At 36.8% G+C, this 23802-nt stretch overlaps 1 protein-coding gene across 1 annotated transcript; it reads right to left on the reverse strand.

Moving 5' to 3' along the window:
- Positions 1-16508: 16508 nt before the first annotated feature.
- On the reverse strand, positions 16509-17335 carry LOC141520961 (polyglutamine-binding protein 1-like). The gene has a single exon (XM_074232966.1). The coding sequence runs from the start codon at positions 17263-17265 to the stop codon at positions 16594-16596; it is 672 nt and encodes a 223-aa protein (XP_074089067.1). The 5' UTR covers positions 17266-17335; the 3' UTR covers positions 16509-16593.
- Positions 17336-23802: the final 6467 nt, after the last annotated feature.

Here is a 23802-nt window from a genome sequence, read left to right on the forward strand (position 1 = left end):
TCCTTAAGAAAGAAAAATAAAGTATAAGAGATAGCAAAATTGCATGATAAGATAATGGGTTTTTTTTTTTTTTTGCTAAATTGAAGGTAATAATCTTTGGTCTTCGTTCAAACTCCACAATTCTTTCTCTGGATACAGATGGTATTCTCCATTGCAGACAACCCAGAATTGTCCCTGATTGTTGTACTGATGGAATGAGCAAGTCTATCTGATCATAACCTGTGAACTCATCCAACCTTTCTGGAGATCAATTTGGAACTATGTCTAAAGTGCAACAAAAATGTGCATACCCTTTGATCCAGCAATACCATTCCTGGGCCTATAATCTGAAGAGATGATGAAAAAAAAGGTAAAAACATCACTTGTACAAAAATATTCATAGCAGCTCTATTTGTGATGGTAATGAATTGGAAATCAAGTAAATGTCTTTCAATTGGGGAATGGCTTAGCAAACTGTGGTATATGTATGTCATGGAACATTATTGTTCTATTAGAAACCAGGAGGGATGGGAATTCAGGGAAGCCCGGAGGGATTTGCATGAACTGATGCTGAGCGAGATGAGCAGAACCAGAAAAACACTGTACACCCTAACAGCAACATGGGGGCGACGATCAACCTTGATGGACTCACTCTTTTCATCAGTGCAACAATCAAGGACAATTTGGGGCTGTCTGCAATGGAGAATACCATCTGTATCCAGAGAAAGAACTGTGGAGTTTGAACAAAGACCAAGTACTATTACCTTAAATTTAGAAAAACAACTGATATCTTGTCTGATCTTGCTATCTCTTATACTTTATGTTTCTTCCTTAAGGATATTATTTCTCTTTCATCATATTAAATTTAGATCAATGTATATCATGGACCAATGTAAAGACTGGCAAATTGCCTTCTGTGTGGGGGGGGGTGTTACTGTTAGGGTATACAGTGTTTTTCTGGTTCTGCTCATCTCGCTCAGCAACAGTTCATGCAAATCCCTCCGGGCTTCCCTGAATTCCCATCCATCCTGTTTTTTTGTCTTAAGCTCAGTTGTGTGCCATGATTTTATAAATAAGTATTTATTTTGAAGATGTCACAAGAACAAATTTACAAATATTTTCCCCTAAATCTCAGAGAAATACATTCTCCCTATCCTACCCCTTTCTCTGGAGAAAAGAATAAGTCAGGTTTGGTGATCCTTAAGAATAATATTAAGGGACACTATGGACATGTCTGCACTCCACCCTGACTCTGTATCTCTGCCAAGTTTCCCCTTCAGCTTGTGTAGATAGGCCCCAAGAGAGCAATATAACCTTCATCTGGTTCATTTATAAATGGGTCTCTAACCAAGGAAAATCCTAAAACTTGACCTTTTAGTTTAGAAACTCCACATTTGAGCACTCCTTCAAATCCAGGATCCATGCTACAAATGTACTCGTAATTTTCTTTCTTTCTCACCTTGTGCGAGCACAGAAATGTATCACTTTAATTGCTGTAACTGAATCCCTACTTTCCTCATGGTACCTTCACAATAAATTCTCTGCTGTGTGTGTTACCTGAAGTGGTGCCCCTACTTGACATATGCTTTGCCCTGCAAGATGGGCCCTACAATTGACATAGGGTTTCCTTAGGCATGAGCAAGAATTCAGATCTGTGACTAGCCTCCCATGGCAGCTTGCATCCACCTGGACAGTTGGTTTGAGCTGTGGTAGAGAGCAGGGATAACAGGAACAACATCACATCATGTAACCCTCAGAAAGAGTTTTCTTGGGGGAACAGAATGAACCAGAGACTGAAACTTAGCTCATTTCCATCATAGCATTGGTGCTTTCAGTTTAACATTCAACTACAGCATAATTGTTAGAGTGATCCTTATTTTACTACCCTGGATTGATTATACTCTGAAGATTATTCTTTGATATTAGGTCTCCTTAGAAAGCAGGTACATTTGCGTTTGGTTGATACAATACAAAAACCCACACACCAGGATGGCATTCCTCTTCCTCAAAAATGAAAGAACCCAGACCTGTATTCACGTACAGGTTACATGATAGCATCAGCAGAAAAAGGTTCAAGGTCTCTATGCTATCAGTGAAGGAATCTAAAACATCCACTAAAAATACTTTTCAGTGAGAAATTGGCCAAGGCTCTCTCAGGTTTTTTCTTAAGGTACCTCTAGTTCTAGTTATGAAGCCAAGCAAACAGAGCTCCTCTCAACCATGTGCTTAGAAGATTAGAGCAAGTTATAGAATATCTACAAATTCTCTAAGTCTCTATGAGGTACTTCTATTCACTGTCATCAAGACACTCTGGGAAGCAACTTCTGTAATGAGGAGATGCTGTTTGAGGTGATCTGAAATGTGCCAGTCCCTCCTCCCACCACCACACATGTCCAAGCATTGGAGAGGACATTAGGCAGAAAGTAGAAAGACCTGGGATCTAAGTTATCACACATTGTAAGATATGGGCAAAACTTTTTACCTTGATTCTTTCCTTGTTACCATTCTGATTCCAATTTCCTTTGTACAGCATTTACTCCTTCATTAGATTTGTCAATCATTTACCTGGTGTCTACTATGTATAAGGTAAGAATTATCATGATATTATAATTTGCTTCCAAGTCAGGATAGTCATCTCATGCCTTCAGAAACAACTATGGACCTGCCACTTAAATTCATAGTTCTTTCAACAACTCTTTAAGGATATAAATTGCAGGTAAGCTTCCAACCTACATCATTAGAGGGATTTTCATACTAGAGTTTTACCACATAGATCTGCACAAAAAAAAATGTTACAGGACTTCACAAAAAATGTTTATGGCACTGTGATAGAGGTAAGAGATGAAAGGAGAAATATAACAATTATAAATACAACATTATTGTGAGACTAATTTCAAGGAAAATACAGTGTAATGTGGGAAATTTTCTAGGATCAAATGTAAATTCTTTGGCACTTACAACTCTTTTCAAGATGAGCCCTTTTTGCCTTTCCATCATGATTACTTATTACTCCCCACCACACACTCTACTAACCCTATTGACCTATTTACTATTCCCCATATTAAAGTTCCATATCCATCTCAGTCCCTTTTCACTGGCAGTCACACATGCTGGAAATTCATTTCATCTTGGAGTCCCAGGTTTCCTTTAATACTCATTTCAATTGCTACTTTTTATATGAATCCTTTCTTCCCCAAACTATTTTGCATTCATTTGGTACATGTAGGGGAGCTGATGTTTGCCCATCGCACCCTATATCCCCAGCCCACTATGTAATCACTAGATTTAACAGTGTTAAAATTAACTTTAAAGACTCATCTGTGATCCTTCTGGGGTGGATGAACACTTTTTTGCAGTCAGAATTAAAGGAGAAATTTGGTTAGATGATCTGCGCTTTAAATAGCTAAAGCTAAAGAACAGAGTTTTGGTTCAAGGGAGTGCAGGTTCAAGGGAGGGCTTTATGGAGGATATTGGGGAGGGGGACATAGAGCAGGAATAGAAGAGAATGAGGAGGGAAAGGAATTTCTCCCCTCTTCTCCAATTGGCCATAATATCTTGCAGTGACTTACCCAAAGGGAAATATCCAATTTACTTGTTAGAGAATTTATCAGTTCCAGAAAGTTCGAAGCACAATTGAAATAATATGTCTCTATATACACCCAGACTGACACAGACTCAGAAAGACAGTTATTCAAGGGAAAAAGAACAAAAAAAACAGCTTCAAGGACTAGGGTTTATAGTAGAAGAGAGCTGATTATAGAACCAGGAAACATAGCTGAGCAACCATCCATCAGAAACAGTGCACTCAAGGGAAAGTTTTTCAAACATTTCAGGACCAGGAACTGTAAGTTGCCTTTGGCACCCATGTACCCTTCAGGTATACCTCATTAGCAATTTACTTTGACATCTGAACCAATACTTTCCAAGGTTGATATAATTGTTGTAGTGAAGTCCATTGTTTATAGGAGGATTTGTTTTGAAAGCTATGAGAATTAACAAAACAGACTAATCATGACTTTAAAAGAGATGATGAAACAAAGCATATCTCCCACTCCATGGCAGGGAGGTAATGGACTAGAGATTCTGAATGAATATGTATTCTCAGATGTGGCCAATATATTCATTTGTTTTTCTTGACTATACAGATTTGTTATTTTTAATATTTTAAAATTTATATACTTTAAACAAGCTTTTCTTTTTAAATTTGAGTTCCAGAATCTCTCCCTCCTTTCCAATCCCTCGATTAACCACTGAGAAGGCAACCAATATGGCAATTAGGCATGTGAATTCATTTATACAATTATTTATATATAAAACTGAGTCTCTCTCTCTATATATGTATATTTGTATGAGAGTTATAGTCTTTCCTTTTTGAAACAGTTCTGATATGAGATTCAAGCTCTGCTTGATACCATATTTCTATACTGGAAAAGTTTTTCCTTCTATGCCTCTTTTATGTAAGAAATTTTCCTTATCCCCCTCTCCCAGTACATCATTCTTTCTCATCCCTTCATTTTTTTGGTGATTAAAATTGACTCACATTCATGCCCTCTGTCAATGTAAACTCCATTTAACTGCCCAAATAATGATACAATCCTTAGAAGATACATGTACCATCTTCCCATTTAGAATGTAAATGGTTTAAATGGTTTAAATTTATTGATTTCCTTATGATTTTTTTTAGGTTTTTGCAAGGCAAAGTGACTTACCCAAGGCCACACAGCTAGGTAATAATATATTAAGTGTCTGAGTCTGGATTTGAACTCAGGTCCTCCTGACTCCAGGGATGGTGCTTTATCCACTGCACCACATAACTGCCCCACTTACAATTATTCTTGTATGCTAAACTCTTTATGCTTCTCTTCAGTCTTATGTTTGAATGTCAAAATTTCTTTTCAGCTCCAGTCTTTTCATCAGGAATGTTTGAAAATCCTCTATTTCATTAAATATCATTTTCCCCCTGACTGATTATATTTAATTTTGCTATATGGGTTATTCCTGGTTATAATTAGAATTTTGCTTTCTGGAATATCAATTTCCAAGTACTGAACTTGAAGTCACATAACCTTGCTAATTATTTTAGACAAGTCACCTAAGATTTATAGTTATCAGTTTCTTTATTTATAAAATGATGGGGTTGGGTTAGATTGACCAGGTGTACTAGAAAGGAAGATATCATAGAAGTTTAGGTCATTGAATTATTCATATTTCTGAATCTTTTGGAATATCATATTCAAAAATTGCACATTAAGACTTTGGTTTTCATCTTCCAATCTTGAATTCTTCAAGATCATCTAGTCCATTACTATTATTTTACAGATGAGGAAACTGAGGCCCAAAGACATTAAGTGACTTGCACAAACTCATACAAAGAATAAGTAGCTTAATTGATTCTGCAAATTAAAAAAATTAGAGAAAGAAGAAAGTAACTCACAAGGAAAATAACTTTTAAAGATATTAAAACACTGATCAATGCAATGATAAACCACAAAACCTGAGGACTGAAGATGATACATACTACTCACCTCCTGACAGAAATGATAGAATTGAATGTAGAAGGAGGAAACATTTTAGACATGGCAAATGTAGGAATTTATTTTACTGGACTAAGAAAATTTGTTATGGGGGTTTTCTTTCCCTTTTTAAAATTATTCTGGGGTAAGAGAGTAGGAGAGAAAGATATTTTTAAAAATTAAAAAATTTCTACATTTTAAAATAATCTTTAAAAAAGAGAAAAAATGAAGAAGTAGATTTATTAGGTCTCCTGGAAAATAGGTACATTTGTGTTTAATTGGTTGATACAATATTGGTCATATGTTCCTATTGATCTTGTGCTATTGATATTTAATATCTTGGAAATTTTCCTCTTTTTTCTTCTTTTCCATTATATGGTCAACTCAATTACTCAGCAGTGGTTACTTGATTTCTCAACAAGACTGTATTTTCTTTATATACAACCTGACTTTCATCTTTAGTTACCATGTCCTTTAGAAACCAATGTATTCCTGACTGGACATCAATATATCCCTGTCTTCAAGGAGTTTATATTTTATTTATGGGGGCAGAGGGAGAAATAGTGATTGTTCTAGAACCATATTCTTTCATTTTTGCATTTTTAGGCTTACCATGGTGTTTTGGATCATTAAAAGTGTCTAATAAATATTTTTCAAGCATTCACATAATCATATATAAATTAATAAGATTTTTTAAAAAAGAATATGACCTGCTAGGTGGCACAGTGGATAGCATAGTGGCCTTGGAGTCAAGAAGACAGGAGTTTGAATACAATCTCAAACACTTGATATTCACTAGGTGTGTGACCTTGGGCAAGTCACTTAACCCTGATTGCCTTAAATCCAGGACCATCTCCAGTTGTCCTGATTCATGTCTGGCCATTGGACCTAGATGACTCTGGAGGAGAAAGTAAGACTGGTATCTTAGCACAGCACCCCCTCACTCATATCCAATTCATGTGCTTGTCAAGACATCACCTCCTTGATGTAATGGTCCTTTTCAAGAATGAAGGACAAAAGCATGTTGGGGTATAGGGTGTGTTCAAGAAAGACAAGTACCTTGGTCTGAAGGCTACTGAGCCCTGTTCAGGACTGCTTTCCACCTATGATGTCCACCTCAGACACCTAACTCTTTCACCTGTGGCTGCAAAAAGCATGCATGGCAGCCACACCCAGTAAAGCCTTTTGACAGGCAGGGGGTGTCTATGCCAAGCATGAGAAGACTTCCAATAGCCATGAAGCCAGATGAAGCAGGTGCTGTGGAGCACTTAGAGCTTGGTTAGACATCGAAGATGCCAAGATCATCCACTGCATCCCAGTTGTCTTGACTCTGTCTTGCTATGTTGGATAATGAAGACTTTGGAAGACAGAGTGAAAGTGGTTGATTTAGTGCAGCTCTACCTCACTTAAATACAATTTACATGCAACAAAAGACATTACTCATAACCATTCCTCAAGTCCTGTGGCAACAGGTAAGTGACAAAGCAGTAGGTACTGATACACTGGGAACTGTAGTCATAACCCTGCCACAGGTGGGCCAGGGCCATAGTATTGTTTTGCCACTGAAAGCAGCAGTGGGATTCGGCAGCCCCCTGGGTGACTGAACATGCCTTTTAAGAATTGCACTGCTCACCTTCTAATGTGAGGAAGGGACTAGAAAAGGTTCCCTAAACATTTTTTGCTTACCCAATGCTGGCTTGATTACCATGGCAGGCAGGAAATCTCACAGTGTGGTTGAGACACAAAAAAAAATCTACAAAAACTTCTTCAGAGAAGATTCCACTCACCATTGGTGCATGGAATGTGTACACACTCATAGATAACACAAGATCCAATGGACCTGAAAGACAAACAACTCTTGTTGCCAGAGAACTCAGTAGGTATGAGAGAAACAAGGCTGACAAATGAAGATCTGAAGTTGGAGTTGGATGCACATCTTTCTGGAGTGGTCACAGTGAAAGGAAACTTCATGAAGCTGGGGTAGATTTTGCAATCAAAACTAATCTAGTCAACATTCTTGAATGCCTACCAATAGGAGTGAATGATAGGCTCTGACATTGAGATTGCCACTTCCAGGAAAATGGCATACCACCATCGTCAATGCCTTTGCTCCGACCTTGAAGAATACTGATAAAAGAAAGAAAAATTTTATGAAGATCTGGAGATCCTTATCATCAATGTACCAACAGTGGAAAAGTTCATAATTCTGGGTGATTTTAATGCTAAAATAGGCTTATTTACCAGATATGATAGGAAGTCCTTGAAAAGAATGGAGCTGGAAACAGCAACAACAATGGTCTCTTTCTACTGAAGACCTGAACATCTCATGATTTCTTCATCACAAACACTGTCTTCCATTTACCTAAACAATAAAACTTCCTAGATACATCCTCATAGCAAAAATTAGCATCTGTTAGACTAATATAATCTTAAGTAGAAGAGACAGACAGGATATGAGAGTGATCAACACAATGTATGGTTAGATCATAGACTGTACTGATCACTCATCCTCTCTAAGCTAAATATTCATAGTCAACCAAAGCAGTGGCCCCAAGACAAAATGAATACTAGAAGAATTAACGTCAAGAGATTAAATTGTCTCTCTCTGGATGGGAACAGTTTGTTCCTAACTTGGAGGGAAAACTGAGCCAACACATAGCTGGCAACAGTGGAGCAGAGAAGGAGTGGCAGCTTTCAGAAGTCTGGTGTACAGCAATGCATTTGCTCACCTGGACCAAAACACTCACAAACACCAAGACTGGTTTTATGAAAATGATGGGGAAATACAGAAGCTGCTAAATGAAAAATGAGAACTCCACAGGGTTTACCAGCAGGATAATTCATCCATTTCTAAGAAGGTAGTATTTAATTCCATTAAAAGTGAAGTCCAAGCAAAGTTTAGAAAGATGCAGTACCCTTGGCTCAGTAAGAAGGCAGAGGAAATTCAATTTTATTCAGGCAGTAACAAACCAAAATGCTTTTATGATGTCCTGAAAGCTATTTATGGGTCAAAGGCAATATATGGTGTACCTCAACTACTCAGTGCTGATGGATACACATTGATTAACAATAGGGACTTGATCCTAGGGAGGTGGGCTGAACACTTCCATAGAGTTCTTAACAGACCATCATCATTCAATGAAGAAGAGATTCTTTCTTCAAGTTGAAGTCAATCAGTCCCTAGCTGAAGTTCCAATTGAAGAAGAGGTTTTGAATGACATTAGGCTCCTTTCAAGTGGCAAAGCACCTGGTGCTGATTCCATTTCCAGCTGGGATCTACAAGATGGGGAGAACCTTGTTCATCTAAAAACTGACTGAATATTTTCCAGGTAATATGGTATGAAGAAGTTATCCCCCAAGAATTCAAGGATGCTCTCCATGTTCCATCTCTATAAAGTTAAAGAGAATAGATTGTCTTATGACAATTGCGGGGGTATTTGCTCTTTTGGTCATTGTTGGTAAGATTCTTACCAGTGTCTTCAATAGGCGGATCCTTCACCTGGAAGGTGGTCACTTTCCTGAGAGCCAGTGAGGCTTCAGAAAGGGTGGAGGAACTGGGAGGCTCTGAAGGTCACACCTGAGAACCTTACAAATGATTGTAAATTACAGAGACACTGACTCAGGTCCTCGCAATTTATGATGCCCTGCTTTTCTTCAGGGCTTTTTGTCTCAATCATAATGATGTCATCTTGGATCTCTTCAATGGACAGATAAGCTCTAACTATACCCATATCCTTTACGTCCATCCTCTTCAATTATATTCTGACTTTTAATTATCCTAAGAGAAGTAAAATGCAAAAAATTAGAAGTGTTATATCTTCCCTTTAAGGGTTGTATACAATTTGATGGACTTGACCAACATTTATTTTGTTTTGTTTTTTTCCTTCCCCTTTTCATTTACCTTTTATTATGCAACTTGAAGCATGTATTTGACAATTTGAATTCTCTGTTCAATTCTGGTCTTTGTGAGAGGAAATTCTGGAAATCCTCCATTTCATTGAACATTCATATTTTTCCTGTCACTATAAGCACAATTTTGTAGGATAGTACATTCTGGGTTGTAATTCTTTGCTCTCCCATATATGTTATTCCAGGTCTTCCAGTCCTTCATTGTTGAGACTGATAGGTCCTGCGTGAGTCTGATTGTGCTTCCTTTGTATGTAAGCAAACTTCCTGTTTGCTATTTGCAATATTCTCTCATTTTAGATTTCTGGAATTTGGCTATTATAGCCAAATTGGAGTTTTTATCCTGGAGTCTCTTTCTGGAGGGGTTCTGTGGATTCTCTCAATGGTTATATTGTTATCTTGTTCTAGTAGATTTGGACAGTTTTCCCCTATAATTTCTTGCATGATGTTTTCTGGGTTAATTTTTTTTTTTGATCCAGGCTTCCTAGTAATCCAATGATTTATAGATTGTCTCTTGAGACCTATTTTTCAGGTCATTTGATTTTCCTAAAAGGTACTTTACATTTTCTTCCATTTTTTCAGGCTTTTAAGTTTGTTTGATGGAATCTTGTAATCTTGTAGCTTCATTGGTTTCTATTTATTCAATTCTCATCTTTAGGGTTTTATTTTCTTCAATTAGCTTTTGTGTTTCCTTTTCTGATTTGTTATTTTTACTTTTAATGGAGCTGATTTTTTGGTCAATTTTTCATAATTTTCATGCTTGACTTTCATTTCTTTTACCCATATTTCTTCCTATTTGGTTTTTAAATTCTTTGATGAGCTTTTGCATTTGGGGTCAATTTATAGACTGTTTTGATACTTCCCCTATGAGTGATTTGTCACAGCTTTCTTCTTCAGGCATGGCATTGTTGTCTTCTTTGTCTGTAAAGTAGTTTTCTATAGTGAGCTCTCTTCTAGCTTTTTGGCTGTTTTACTTCTGGTCCTTGGGTATTAGGGAGTATAAATCTAAGCTTTTTTTTTGTTGTTGTTGTTGGGGCTGGGGTGTGATCCCTGGATTGCAGAGGTTTGTTTCCTCCTTAAAGTCTAGGTTCTGACTTAACAGTGCTTTGTTCCTGACCCAGTCCTGTCTTCTGAAGATCCTCCATGATATTTTATAATTTAAAACTTCTTTGAATCTTCGCTTTTTCTTGGTGGGATCTGTAGTGAGAATGTCACAGTAGAGGCTTCATTTATCTTTGGTAGGCAAAAGTTCCAGGAGCATGTTAGCTTCATGCAGCCATCTTGGCTCTGTCCCAAAAGTCCAGGTCTCTTGTTTGTACTAGACTATACTTCTTTTTTTTTACTCACATGAAATACACTTTTACTGAAGTTCCTTCATGATATCTTGTGTTACAAACTTGTTTCAATTTGTGTGTGTGTGTGTGTGTGTGTGTGTGTGTGTGTGTGTGATCTGTGACTCTAGAGTCTTCATTTGAAGTTGTTTGTGAAAAGTTCCAGGAGATTCCTAGTTTTGCACTGCCATCTTGGTTCCATCCTGGAAGTTTGGTCATATATTTTATCAGTGGTTCAGCCATCTAAAATCTGTTTTCAGATATTATCTCTCTGAACAGCTTTGTACTTCTCAAATATTACTTACTCTTGATGCCCCTATATTCAACAGGCAGAAAAATTTATAATATCTAAGTCCCTAAAGTCCTTAGTTTCTTTTATAAGATTTCACAATCCCAGGCAAAGCTTACTTCTGGTGTTCACTTTGCCTTACATTTCTCAACAAAATTGGATATTGGTCTTCAGGTTTAATAAGTCTCAAGACACTTTCCATAATATTTTGAATATAATACTTGAGAGCATATCAGAATTCTCCATTGTTTATCTGATAGATGGATAGACAGACAGAAAAGATAATTCTAAATTCAGGGCTCTATTTTATTTCAATAATCAGTAATGATTAGAATTGGGAATCAAGTAAATGTCCTTCAATTGGGGAATGGCTTAGCAAACTGTGGTATATGTATGTCATGGAACACTATTGTTCTATTAGAAACCAGGAGGGATGGGAATTCAGGGAAGCCTGGAGTGATTTGTATGAACTGATGCTGAGTGAGATGAGCAGAACCAGAAAAACACTGTACACCCTAACAGCAACATAGGGGTGATGATCAACTTTGATGGACTTGCTCATTCCATCAATGCAACAATCAGGGACAATTTGAGGTTGTTTACAGTGGAGAATACCATCTGTATCCAGAGAAAGAACTGTGGAGTTTGAACAAAGACCAAGGACTCTTACCTTTAATTTAGGGGGAAAAAAACAACTGATATCTTACTGCCTGATCTTGCTTATCTCTTATACTTTATGTTTCTTCCTTAAGGATATGATTTTGCTTTCATCACATTCAATTTGGATCAATGTATACCATGGAAACAATGTAAAGACTGGCCAATTGCCTTCTGTGGGGTGGGTGGGTGGAAGTAAGATTGGGGGAAAATTGTAAAACTCAAAATAAATAAAATCTTTATAATTAAAAAAGAAGGAAAAAAGAAGATAAAAAACTGCATTTATTGTAAAAAAGATGGTAATGATACTATCTCTTCTAGTACAACTCAAGGGTTTTTCTCATACACATCTACACAGAAGTATTTGCCACATACTTCTGATTGTAGTTGCCAGAAGGAATGAGAAAGTAGAAATTAGCCCAAATAACCCATATCTGATTTGCATCTATTTGATTCAATGTGCATACACTCAATCTGTAATTTACTGTGAAATTTTTGTTTTGATCAGCATTCATAGATTATGCACAATAATTTTTGAATTAATAGATTAAGTGAAAATATTACAAAAGATTAACATTTACATCATGTGCTTGTTTTTCAAAAAATTAGCAAGAAGAAAGATAATTTATAATATGAACTTTTTAGAAAGGTATATTTCTTATATAACAATTTTAGTAAAACCTTCTGTTCTCATATTCTCATATTCCCAAATATACAGTTGCTGTTTGTATAGTGGTCAGCTTCTTGAAAGCAAGGGTTGAATTCATCAATTAGTTCATCACTACTGATGGACTGAGCCAGAAATGTTTTCTCTGTTTCTTCTTTTTGTTTGGCTAAAAGAAATAAAATTCATGTCCTCAAATTTCTTAATACTATTTCTTAATTGCCAACTCTGATAACTTTTTCTCAGTTCTTATCCTTCCTTGCCTTGTGAGTTGCTCTTATAAAAACACTTTTAATATTTTATAGATGCTACTATAGTTTATAACCTGATCCTCGTGCTTATAATTTTTTTGAAAACAAAATTTGTGACCCTGGAGTCTGAAAAATTCAGACTCCTATACTGCCTTCAACACATGTGACCCATATGTATTTATATGTGATAGATTGTAATTTATGTAGATGAAGTTCCTCCAGGCAACATTTCTTTCATTATTTTTTACTCTTTTTCCTGCTGCCTCATCCTCCAATCTAGATCTACAGAGATCATATACAAGATAGCATAAGCCATTATGCTCTGAACACCTTAGGGTTATAAGTGCTCATTTTTCACCTTAGCTAATTCTCCTCTACTATTGAAAGTGAATCTCTATAGAGCATATCTGTAAAGACCTAAGCCAGGCATCTCTGATCTTAAGATAACCAGTATTCCTCTTTAGTGTAGTCATTTTCTTTCAGATTTATATATCACATTTTGTAATGGAATATATCTCTCATTCTGACACCATTTTCCTCTACATAGTGAATCATTTCTGTAACAAAGATTTAAAGAGAGAAAAAAAAAGCAGACAGTAAAATCAATTAACACATCAAATTTGCCTGACATATATAATTTTCCAAAGACCTAGTCCTCTCCCTATTTATCAGGTTTGTTTTACTCTAATGCAAATAATGCCAATTTTGATTTTCAATATTTACTGTTTATCAGTTGAAAATGTCATTCACATCTGTACTTTGTAAAGTGTTTAGGATAAGTTTTGATCTTATATGTAAATCCTGATGTGATCATGTGATTTGGTGTTTTAAAAACTATTACTAATTATGCTATTTTTCCTCAGGTTGAACCATTTTCACATCTAGTATAAATGCCTATATGGATCAAAGTTTATTATAATTTTCAAAATATATTGTTCATCTTCTTTTTAATGTTTGTACCAACATTTATTATTGGGTTTATTCTCTAGTTTTGTTTCTTTGTTTTTTCCTACCCTGGTTTATGTTTTGACTTTATAATTGCTTCATAAAGGGAATTTAAAAGCATGTTAAATATTTCTGAATTTTTGTTGTATAGATTATAATTGCTCCTAAAATTTTTGATAGTATTCATAGATAATACCACCTGGTCCAGAGGTCATTTTCATTATTCATTCCTTGGAAACTTGCTCAATTTGTCTGTAAGTGGGTTGTTTAGTTTTCTTTTATGATCTACTTAAGATATTTTATATTTTAGAAGATAATGATCTACTTTTTTGCATTTTAGATTCTGCTAATAATACATTTTGTGTAGTTGGCTCTGGTTTTCTAAAAATTTCTTGTCTCTTGTGATTTCATTTTTTCATTTTGGTAATTTAATTTTCCAGTGTCTTAAAATGAAAGTTTGCTAAAGTTTTATCAGTTTTGTCTTTTCAAATAACCATTTTTAGTTTTATCATTTCTCTAGTATTTGGTTTTTATTTCTCTTTTACTCTCCACCTAATACAAGTGTAAGCTCCCTGAAGGTAGGGACTATACTGTCTTGTTTATATCTGTATGGAATAGTAAATCCATAATAAATGACTATCAACAACTTTTTTGGTTTTCATTTGTTTCTGATATAGACTTTTGGGTTCTTATTCTGCTATTCTTTATTGGATTATAATTAACTCATATTTAAATGTATTATCAGTTTGTATTTTCTTTCTTTTGTAATTTCTTTTCATCCCTTTCCTTTTTAAAAGTCGAAGTTTATAGTCTCTGTGATTTTAGACTATATCGCTATTATTGTCATGGGAATTCCCTATTTACCTATCTTATCTGAAGTCCTGTGAATTTATTTAAAATGTTATGCAGGTGTTCATTAGTTTATCTCTATTTTTATTCATATTATCTCTTTCCTTGGACAGTGAATTAATAGTGTTTTGTTGTGTACTTTTACAAGTTTCACGTTGCTTTATTCTTATTCCCTTTTTATATATACTTTGAAATTTATTTTTGGATTCAAGGCTTATTCTAAATTGTGTTCCTCATGAGAGTCAAGTTTCTTACACATCAACTTTTAGCTCCCTTTTCTATTCATTTCTCATTATTGCCTTTGTGGATCTTATTTTTGGATTTCTAGATCTATTTTTGTTGTTTCTGCCCAAGACATACCAATTCATGAACCTTTGTCACATGAACTCATACAAAACATTACTTCTGCTAGTTTTTACTCTGATAGTGGAAAGGTCATGCTATCCTTTCTCTACTGCTATTCAGCATACACTGGCTATTCCTATTTCTGAGAATGTGGTTCCTAAATATGCAAATACCTCCCAAATGAATTCCAATTATTTCTTTAAACTAGACACATTCTTCCTTCCTTCTTCAGTGGAATTTTCTTTTGTGACATCCTTTTCTTTCCCGGGAGGTGGTACAGGGAAGAACTCTTCTACTTCTTGAATCCCAGTTCCATTATTTTTATCCTAGTCTCTCACAGCTCCATCTGTAGTTAAGATTCTCTATGAACTTGAGTTCATCACACACTCCCCTAAATCTCTTCTCATCTCCCCATCCTAGCAACATCTGTTTCCTCTTATCCCATTCTACCTACCTTTTAAAAATTCACTTTATTTTTCCTGAGTGAATGTCTAGGGCAATTTCTTTTATGGAACCATAGAATTACTAAGGCCTTGCAATGTTCTGAGCCTTGATGCAATCTCAATGCCATCTGCAAAAAAGGTCAATGTGGAGAATCTTTTGACTTGAGGGAATAACATTCATGTATTTGGATTTTGTGCCTATTTTCCTGTTCTGTGCCTTGCTTCCTGTGAATATTCAGTGCTGATGCTCAAAATGAACATATTTCTATGATCTGTCATTGAATTCTATGCCATAGTCTTAACAGTTACAAAGACACTTAAAATAAGTGCCTTTAAAGCTGTTTTTTTCTATTGAATTTTATAGTTTTTTGACAAATAAGTAGCCTCAGCAGGATCATGTATTCTTATATTTCTATGAAGATGTTGCCTACTATAGAAAATTTCTTATAAAAGCCCTTCTCATATTTTCATCAGCACTCAATAAACATAATGATGTTCATAAATATTTTACTTGAAATCAACTATTTTAGATGGCAATTTCTAGTTTGTTTTCAGCCATTTTGTCAAAATAGCATAATCTATTTTGTAATCTTTCTCCCCCTACTAGTTTAATAATCTGTGAAGAGAAAGAGTGAAGACCATTACATTCAAAAACATTTATTATATGCCTACAAAGATTAAGATAGTAGCTTGGGCATTGAAAATACACAGAAAAAAATATAGTTTATATCCTCAAAAACTTTAAATTCTGTTGGGAAATACAAAAATCAAATAAGAAAATTTACAGTAGTTGATGATTTGAAAAAAAAGGGGCCCTGACAAGTAGAGGGATCACTGAATTTGGAAAATAAAAACCCTTTTCAAATGTTTTATAACGATAACTATAAATCCAAGACTCAGGCTCACAACTTTGATTCTACAAAGATTTGGTTCAATCTTGAATCCAGCTTACAAATTATTATTTGGTTTTTGTCCCGAGTCAGGGTTTCTCAAAAATTAGAATATGGCCTACTTGTGCACAAGTACTTCTATGCCAGTACATAGCAGAAAAATAAAGAGCGAGGGTCCGGTTGTGATGGACTTTGTCTTTAGCTGCTCCTTGCAGACTTTGGTCAAGGGTTGGTCCGAGAAGTCCTTTGCTAAGCCATCCTTAGATAACATCCGTAGTTCCTTTCATCTTTAAAGTTTAAGATTCCTTTGTAAAATATTTTAAAAGTCACCCCTGAATGCCAAGCAGATTGTGTTACCTCTGGCATCGTTTAGTTGGTATTGGCTGAATTTTTTTAAAAAAACGCAGTCAGAGTCACCCATTTGAGCCAACGCCCATTTTGACGGGAATGATGCCGCTCTGCGCCCATCCCCCTCTCCTTCCCTCGCGGGTCTCATGCGTCTCCAGCCCGGGGCGGTGTCGCCCGGGAAGCTCAGTCCTGCTGCTTGGCCCTGGAAGCCTCTGCGTTGGCACGCAGAACTGCCCCGGGGGACGGGTACGGCCGCTGCTGGAACAGCGGTCCGGCTGCCGTGGTGTCTGCGCCCGTCTTGGCCTCGTTCTTCTTGGGGAGACCCGTGGACCAGGTGCCCCGGGGGGCGTCCGAGTAGGTGCTGGGGTCCATGGGGTCCAGCTCCTCGGCCCTGCGGCCCGCCCTCTTGCTCCTGGGGTAGGGGGCCAGCTCCTCCCGGCGGTGGTGGCGCCGCTCCTTGGCCTCGTCCCGCTCCGGCCTGTCGAAGCCGCGCTCGGCCTTCTCGTACCGGGGCTCCGCCCTGTCGCAGCCCCCGCGCTCGGGCCGCTCCATCTTTTCCTCCGGCTCCGAGCTGCCCCTCAGTTTCTTGGCCGCCTTGGTGATGACGGAGCCGGGGTCCTGCGGGTTGAGCCACGAGACGAGGTCCGTGTCCGCGTTCCAGTAGTAGGGGAGGCCGCACCCCGGGTCGAAGACTTTGTACCAGCTCGGGGGGAGGCCTTCCAGGCGGGTGGCCTCGTAGTCCACTGAGTCGTCGTCGTAGTCCTCCGCGATGATTTCTTCCTCCGGCTCGGGCTCCACCAGCTTGAGGAGCCCCCGCTTGGCGAGGCGGGACTGGAGGGCGGGCGGGAGCGGCATGGCGGCGAGGATGGAGGGGGCTCCGGCAGCCAGCCAAGGCGCACGCGCGCCCACGTCATCACGTCACCACGTCACACGTCACCACCGGTTCCTCCTTCTCCCCGCCTCCGGCTCAACCGGCGCCAAAAAGCGGCACGTGAGGCCCCGCCCCCTTTGGGGAGGGAGGGACGTTTCCAGGACCAGTGTGCTAGGCATGCGCACTTGTGCTGGGGGTGGGGCCATGACCCTTCTATACCTCGAAGGGCTTCCCTCTTTTTTTTGTTTGTTTCTGGTTTTCTTTAGATTTATTTTTTTTTGCAAGGCAGTGGGGTTAAGTGACTTGCCCAAGGCCACACAGCTAGGTCATTATTGAACTCAGGTACTCCTGCTCTATCCACCTAGCCGCCCCAGGGCATCTCTCTTAAAGAAGACGCTAAGGGGCAGCTAGGTGGCACAGTGGATAGAGCATGGGCCCTGGAGTCAGGAGTACTTGAGTTCAATAATTACTCAGCTGTGTGGCCTTGGGTAAACCACTTAACCCCATTCCATTGCAAAAATCTAAAATAATAATAATAAATACACAAATAGACTCTAATTACTCCCTCTTTCTTTCCCTGCTGGCACCCATCCTTCTAAAATGGAAGGTTATTAGTTTTTGACCCCCTAGTACCAGAGATGATTTTGAAATAATCCCTAAAATTGGCAAATGGTTTTTTCCCATGGAATATAGCCAGAGTCTCTCTCTCTCTCTCTCTCTCTCTCTCTCTCTCTCTCTCTCTCTCTCTCTCTCTCTCTCTTTCTCTCTCTCATCATCTTTCTCTGTTGCGCTAAATAAGAATTTTGTTGTTTTTGCAAGGTGCACCGTGAGGTTAATTAACTAATCAAATGTAGTTCATTAAGCAGCAAGGCAACACTTACTTTATTCAGTGTTTCACCTTGTTAGAGCAAATACTCTAGCCACCTTACATGACTTGGGAGTAAAACAAGAGATTGCAACAGATTTCTGAACTCATTCATAGACATGTTTTACAATGCCAAATGTTATTCGACAGCTTTTATAGTTTCTAAAAAACTTAAATGTTCTAGAAAAGATGAAACCTCATCTATGTAAAAATTGAACAGGCAGCCACCTACGTGATTTGAGGGGAAGCAACCAATGGACCACTGCCCCAAAGTGTCTAATTTTACCACATTACTATATATTATAATTAATTACATAAATATAAAGCTCTTTAAGCTCTTATAAAGCACTTTTAACCACTTCTCTGGGATAAAGCATTGATAAAGACTCAATTAAAAATATAATTCAGGAAGTTAGCCATTATACCTAGTGTATTTTGTTTATTTGGATTACGGGGTAATAGGAAAAATAAATTTTGATGAGGAGTGATGGAGATGGGAAGTGGGATTGGTCAATCAAGCAGCAAGCATATATTAAACATTTACAAAGTTGGAAACACTGTGCTAACTGGGGAAATAAGATAAAAATAACGAGACAGATATATATATATATATATATATATATATATATATATATAAGGTGGAAGCTACCATAAGTAAGTAAATAGAACATAACTGGGACAATAGGTTACTGAATAAAATCCAACTTGATAAAGGAGATGAAATTTATCAAAACTTTAGTCAGGCACATAATAGAGCTTAATCAATCCTGTTTCTCCTCTCCCCAAATGGGAAGATTAAACTGTACTGGGAATCCCTGAGTGGTATGAAGGTTGAATATCCTCAGGAAAAGGCACTCAAAACTAAAAGGGAATTTTGTAGAATCAGGGAGGAGTTTTATTTCTCAAAGGTAACCAAAAGCTTTAAAATGCTTTATCTGCTACAATTTTCATGATTATAAGGTTCAAGATCTTAAGGGCATATTTCTTAAGGTGTCTATGAAATATTCAGACCTTCATTCTGTTGTGAGCACACAGGATTTATAAGTCTAAAGGGACCTTGAGAAGACTTTTAACCTCTGAATGAATAGGTTCTAGACTAATTCATTTATAGTTTATGAAGTCTATGTTTAGAGACTTTTAGGAAGGACATTATGTAGTCTCTTCTATCAGTCTATTTCAAAATTTAACAGCCTTTAGTATGAGAAAGTACTATATTATATTTAAAGTTCTGCAGCCTTTTAGTTAAGCCCATTCCTTCTTTGTTCAAGAATTCTATAATAAATTTCAACACAGTAGATCCTTAGCATTTTAATGAAGTATGTTCTAAAAATTCCAAGGGTAGAAAAATATATAGAATCGATAAATCAAGTAATCAATAACCAAGTATTTATTCATGATTACTATATGCTAGGCATGATATAAGTTTAGGGAAGAAGTGAGAGCTTCTACTCCTTCCTATAGAGATTACAGCCTAATTGGGGAGATAACACACATGCATACATATTACATATTTACACATATATATGTATGTATATAGACACATATTTATATATATTATATATGTGTGTGTATTACATAAGTATGCAAAACAAATCAGTACCTTGATTGATAATCTTGGAAAATAAGGTGTTTGAGAATGGAATGAATGGGAAAAAAGAATGGCTCCTTTAGTCCATAAACTGAAATCTTGAAGCTAAAAGGATGAAGCCATTGCTAGAGATTGTGATAATGTTCGGAGGGTGTGAAGTTCCAGGATAGGTGAAAAATTCTGGGTGGAGTAGGTGGTGTGAAGATTTTGATTTTGATTTCATTTGGAAGTTGTGAACATATTCATTTATGACTAATTGAAATTACTGAATAGATCTGTTAATTAATGAAAAATTAAGTAGTTATAGTTTCACAATTCACTGAGAAAGTCTCAGCTTTGAAAATGATTGTCTAGAAGAGTGGACCTATTATCTTATACAATAATTTCATTCTTTTAAACTGATCAAATTGATCATTGCCAATAAACCTTAAAAATGTTAATAATGTAAATAATCATGTTGGTTGACATTTATATACATTGTAAGGTGAAGGAAGAATTTTACACAGACCAGTGCTACCTTTCTTCCAAGATGTCTTCCTCCTGCCTTCTGACTCCAAAGTCACTACTCAGGACTACAATTCCCACCCTAAAATTTCCTCTCTTCATTTTATTTAGAGTTGATTTGTATTTATCTAATTCAAATAGCTATTGATCTTATTATTAGGAATAATATTTGACATTATGAAATGAATGAAGCTTAAGTTTCCCAATGAGGCAATTGCATTTTAAAATGATGGAATTCCTGGATCTAGTAAATATTGGTAGAACTTGTGTATATGGGGGCGGCTAGGTGGCACAGTGGACAGAGCACTGGCCCTGGAGTAAGGAGTACCTGAGTTCAAATCCTGCCTCAGACACTTAATAATTACCTAGCTGTGTGGCCTTGGGCAAGCCACTTAACCCCATTTCCCTTGCAAAAAAACCTTAAAAAAAAGAATATGTGTATGTGTATGAAGCACACTATTTTATCAGGTAGACATCTGTTTCTTGCTTCTTAGAGCCATTAGTAAGACTTTCTTTGTTCTACATTCAAGAATCTATGGGACAGTCATAAAACATTTATTATATGCTTGACACTATATTCAGCACTGAGGGATATTAAAAAAAAAAAAAGAAAAGACAGTCCTTGCCCTGTGGAAACTTAAAATCCAATAAGGAAAATCTACTCACAAAAGAAAGCTGAAATAGAGGGGAGAGGTAACTGGGGAGGGGAAAACCTCCTTAAATGGAGGGTCTGGGAAGAGCTCTCTCAGTTTTCCACCTCCAGCCTAAGAGATTCCTCTCTACTGTACACCCACCCACCCCCCACCCCAGCAGAGGGAACTGAATGAGTCTGGAGGTTGAAGTGACCTTCCTGAATGAGGAGCTGTTAGAGATTTGCTAAAGTCCAAAGGACTGCAGTCATTCCTAAAGATAGGTTCAGGAAAAGCCGAGTAGAGCATAAACAAGCACAGTTAGGTAGGAATGTTTACAGCAATGAGTCATGAATGCAGAAATGGCCTTCTGTGTAACATAATTTCCTATACTAAGGAAACAGTGAGAAGTCACTGTTAACCAGCTTTCAGCCATGAACTTGGTAAACTCAAATCTTCTCGGTCAGTCTGTCAGGGGTAAAATTCAAGGTTGATTTCTTAAGTATTTTCACTTTTAAAGCTGATAATGGCTTTATGTATTATCCTTTATGAGTTATCCAACATTCAACTCCTTTTAATTTAATACAAATTAATAAATATTGATTGAATATCTGCTATGAGCAAGACACTTTGACAGTTGGGAGCTTCATTTTAAGGGGGGGGGGTTCTGTAAATTAATACTACCCCCCCCAGCATTACTGGGAATTTTGTCTACCCACATAAGCTAATGAGAGCAGTATATCAGTTGGCTGAACTTAGAGACTATTGAAATTCAATCTCTTAGTAACCCATGTGATGCTGACCAAGCCACTTAACTTCTCTAAGGCCTGACTTTCCCCCTTTGTAAAATGAAGGAGTTCAGTTTGATGATTAGTAGGTTTCTTTCTGGGCTGAATCTATGATACTATGAATAACAGTATAGTACTAGAAAGATATACTGTATATATAACATCACACAAGCTAGGTGACTGCCTATTCCAACCATGGCTGGCATAGTTGTAAAGGTGGAAATATGGGGAGTTGAGTTGAGTGGGGTTTATCCATTTGTAGGCTCTAAAGTGCTCATACAAAAAAAAATTATGGTCAATTAGGTAACAATGGATAGAATGATGGCAATGGAGTCAGGAAGAATTGAGTTGTTCAAATTTTGCCTCAGATATCCACTGCTTGTGTGATACTGAGCAACTCACCCTTTCTATGAGAGATATAAAAATGTGACCAATAAGAGCATCTATGTCACAGGAAAGTAGTATAATTTAAAAGAGACAACCCTATATGAAGTGCTTGAAAATCCATTTATATAGATAAATGAAATATTTTATTATCACTCTCCCATTCATCTAATTGATAGAAATGCTAAAGTATAATAGGTATGATTAAGAAATCTTTTGGAAGACTTTTTTCCTAACTTATCCATATCTAAATGATAATATATTGCCTAGATGTGATGTATAAAGGCTTAGATCACAGAACTTTCATATAATCTCTCTCTACCTTCAATATACTTCTCAGTTTGGTGAATATTTGGGGGTGGGGGAGAAGGGAGAATGTTTTCAAGATTATACATCATTCTTTTATCCTTTCATCATAGTCATCAGTCAGAAATCAGCAACACTTTACTTTCTTTAAGTATGTAAGCCATTCTGAATGTCAAAGGAATAGAGGAAATCATGTTTATACTCTAATATATTTGTAACACAACTTCAATCAAACTGGTCTCAAAGGGGGAAATGCACTGGCTCAGGGACAATTCTCAATTACTTTTTACATCACAGCTGGATAATTTCAGCCTATCTCTAGCTCATCAAATGACACAGTGGGAGGCATGGTTTGAAAAGAACATAGAGAATTGTTATCCAGCACCAGCAGGGTAGGATAGAAAGAATGAGAAGAAAGGAAACATTTATTGTACTTTGAATGTGTGCAAAGCATTCTAGATCGTCTCTGAAGAGGTCTTTAAAAGTCAGAGAGGTGAATAATAGACTATTAAAGAATGGGCATATGCCTCCCTTAGCACTTCAACTGCTATTGCCTCTAGTGGTCAAAGAAATAACTTTTTCTGCCTTACAATTGCACTGATTTGCACTTTTTAAAAAAGAATTTTAATTTTCTGAAACATGGAATAGAAAAGTCAATGGGAAGGCATTCTGTGCTATTCACATATATATTGAATGAAAGTCTCCATTAATAAAATGTTCAGGGAAATTACTGCAGGCTTGAGTCAGGAAGATCTAAGTTCAAATTTGACCTCAGTCACTAATGACTTATGAGACTCTGGGCAAGATGCTAAACACTGTCTGTCTCAGCTTTCTTAATTGTAAAAGGGAGATAAAAATAAAATAACCCTTAACCTCAAGTTTTATTATGAGGATAAATGAGACAATTAAAATATTTATAAAGCACTTATCACTAATCAAAAGATTAGCTTTAAGATTTACTATTGAAAGATTTCCTTAAACGTATGTATTAACTTTCTTGCCTCAATAATTAACATTGCATTGGATTTAATTTATTATTTTCTGTTTTGGGGCCTTGAAGGTCCATAAAATCACAAATGTTATTTCTCATAATACTGATATAGGAGATACCAGAAAAAAAAGGCTGTATTATTATTAATCCCAAAACATATTCAAGAATTTCCATTCCATACTTTCCATTCTTTCCCTCCCTTACAGGATTTCTTGATGATTGCTTGTTTAGTTGTAATTTCTCATTCTCCTAAAAGTTTAATGAAGGAAAACAATCATGGTTACTAGGACATTCCAATTAGTCATGCTTTACTGTTATAAAACAAGTGGTGATTACTTTAACTAAAATTTGATTGGCCAAGATGAGAAAAAGGGAAAATGATCAATGTTGGGGAGGTTGTGGGAGGATTGGGCCATTGATGCATTGCTGGTGGAGTTGTGAATGGATCCAACCATTCTGGAGAGCG

This window comes from Macrotis lagotis, chromosome 1 (genome assembly GCF_037893015.1).
Source record: "Macrotis lagotis isolate mMagLag1 chromosome 1, bilby.v1.9.chrom.fasta, whole genome shotgun sequence".
NCBI classification, from domain to species: domain Eukaryota; kingdom Metazoa; phylum Chordata; class Mammalia; order Peramelemorphia; family Peramelidae; genus Macrotis; species Macrotis lagotis.

What these genes read in the sequence shown, in the direction of transcription:
- LOC141520961 (XM_074232966.1), bottom strand. Translation starts at nt 17,265, where the DNA reads ATGCCGCTCCCGCCCGCCCTCCAGTCCCGCCTCGCCAAGCGGGGGCTC.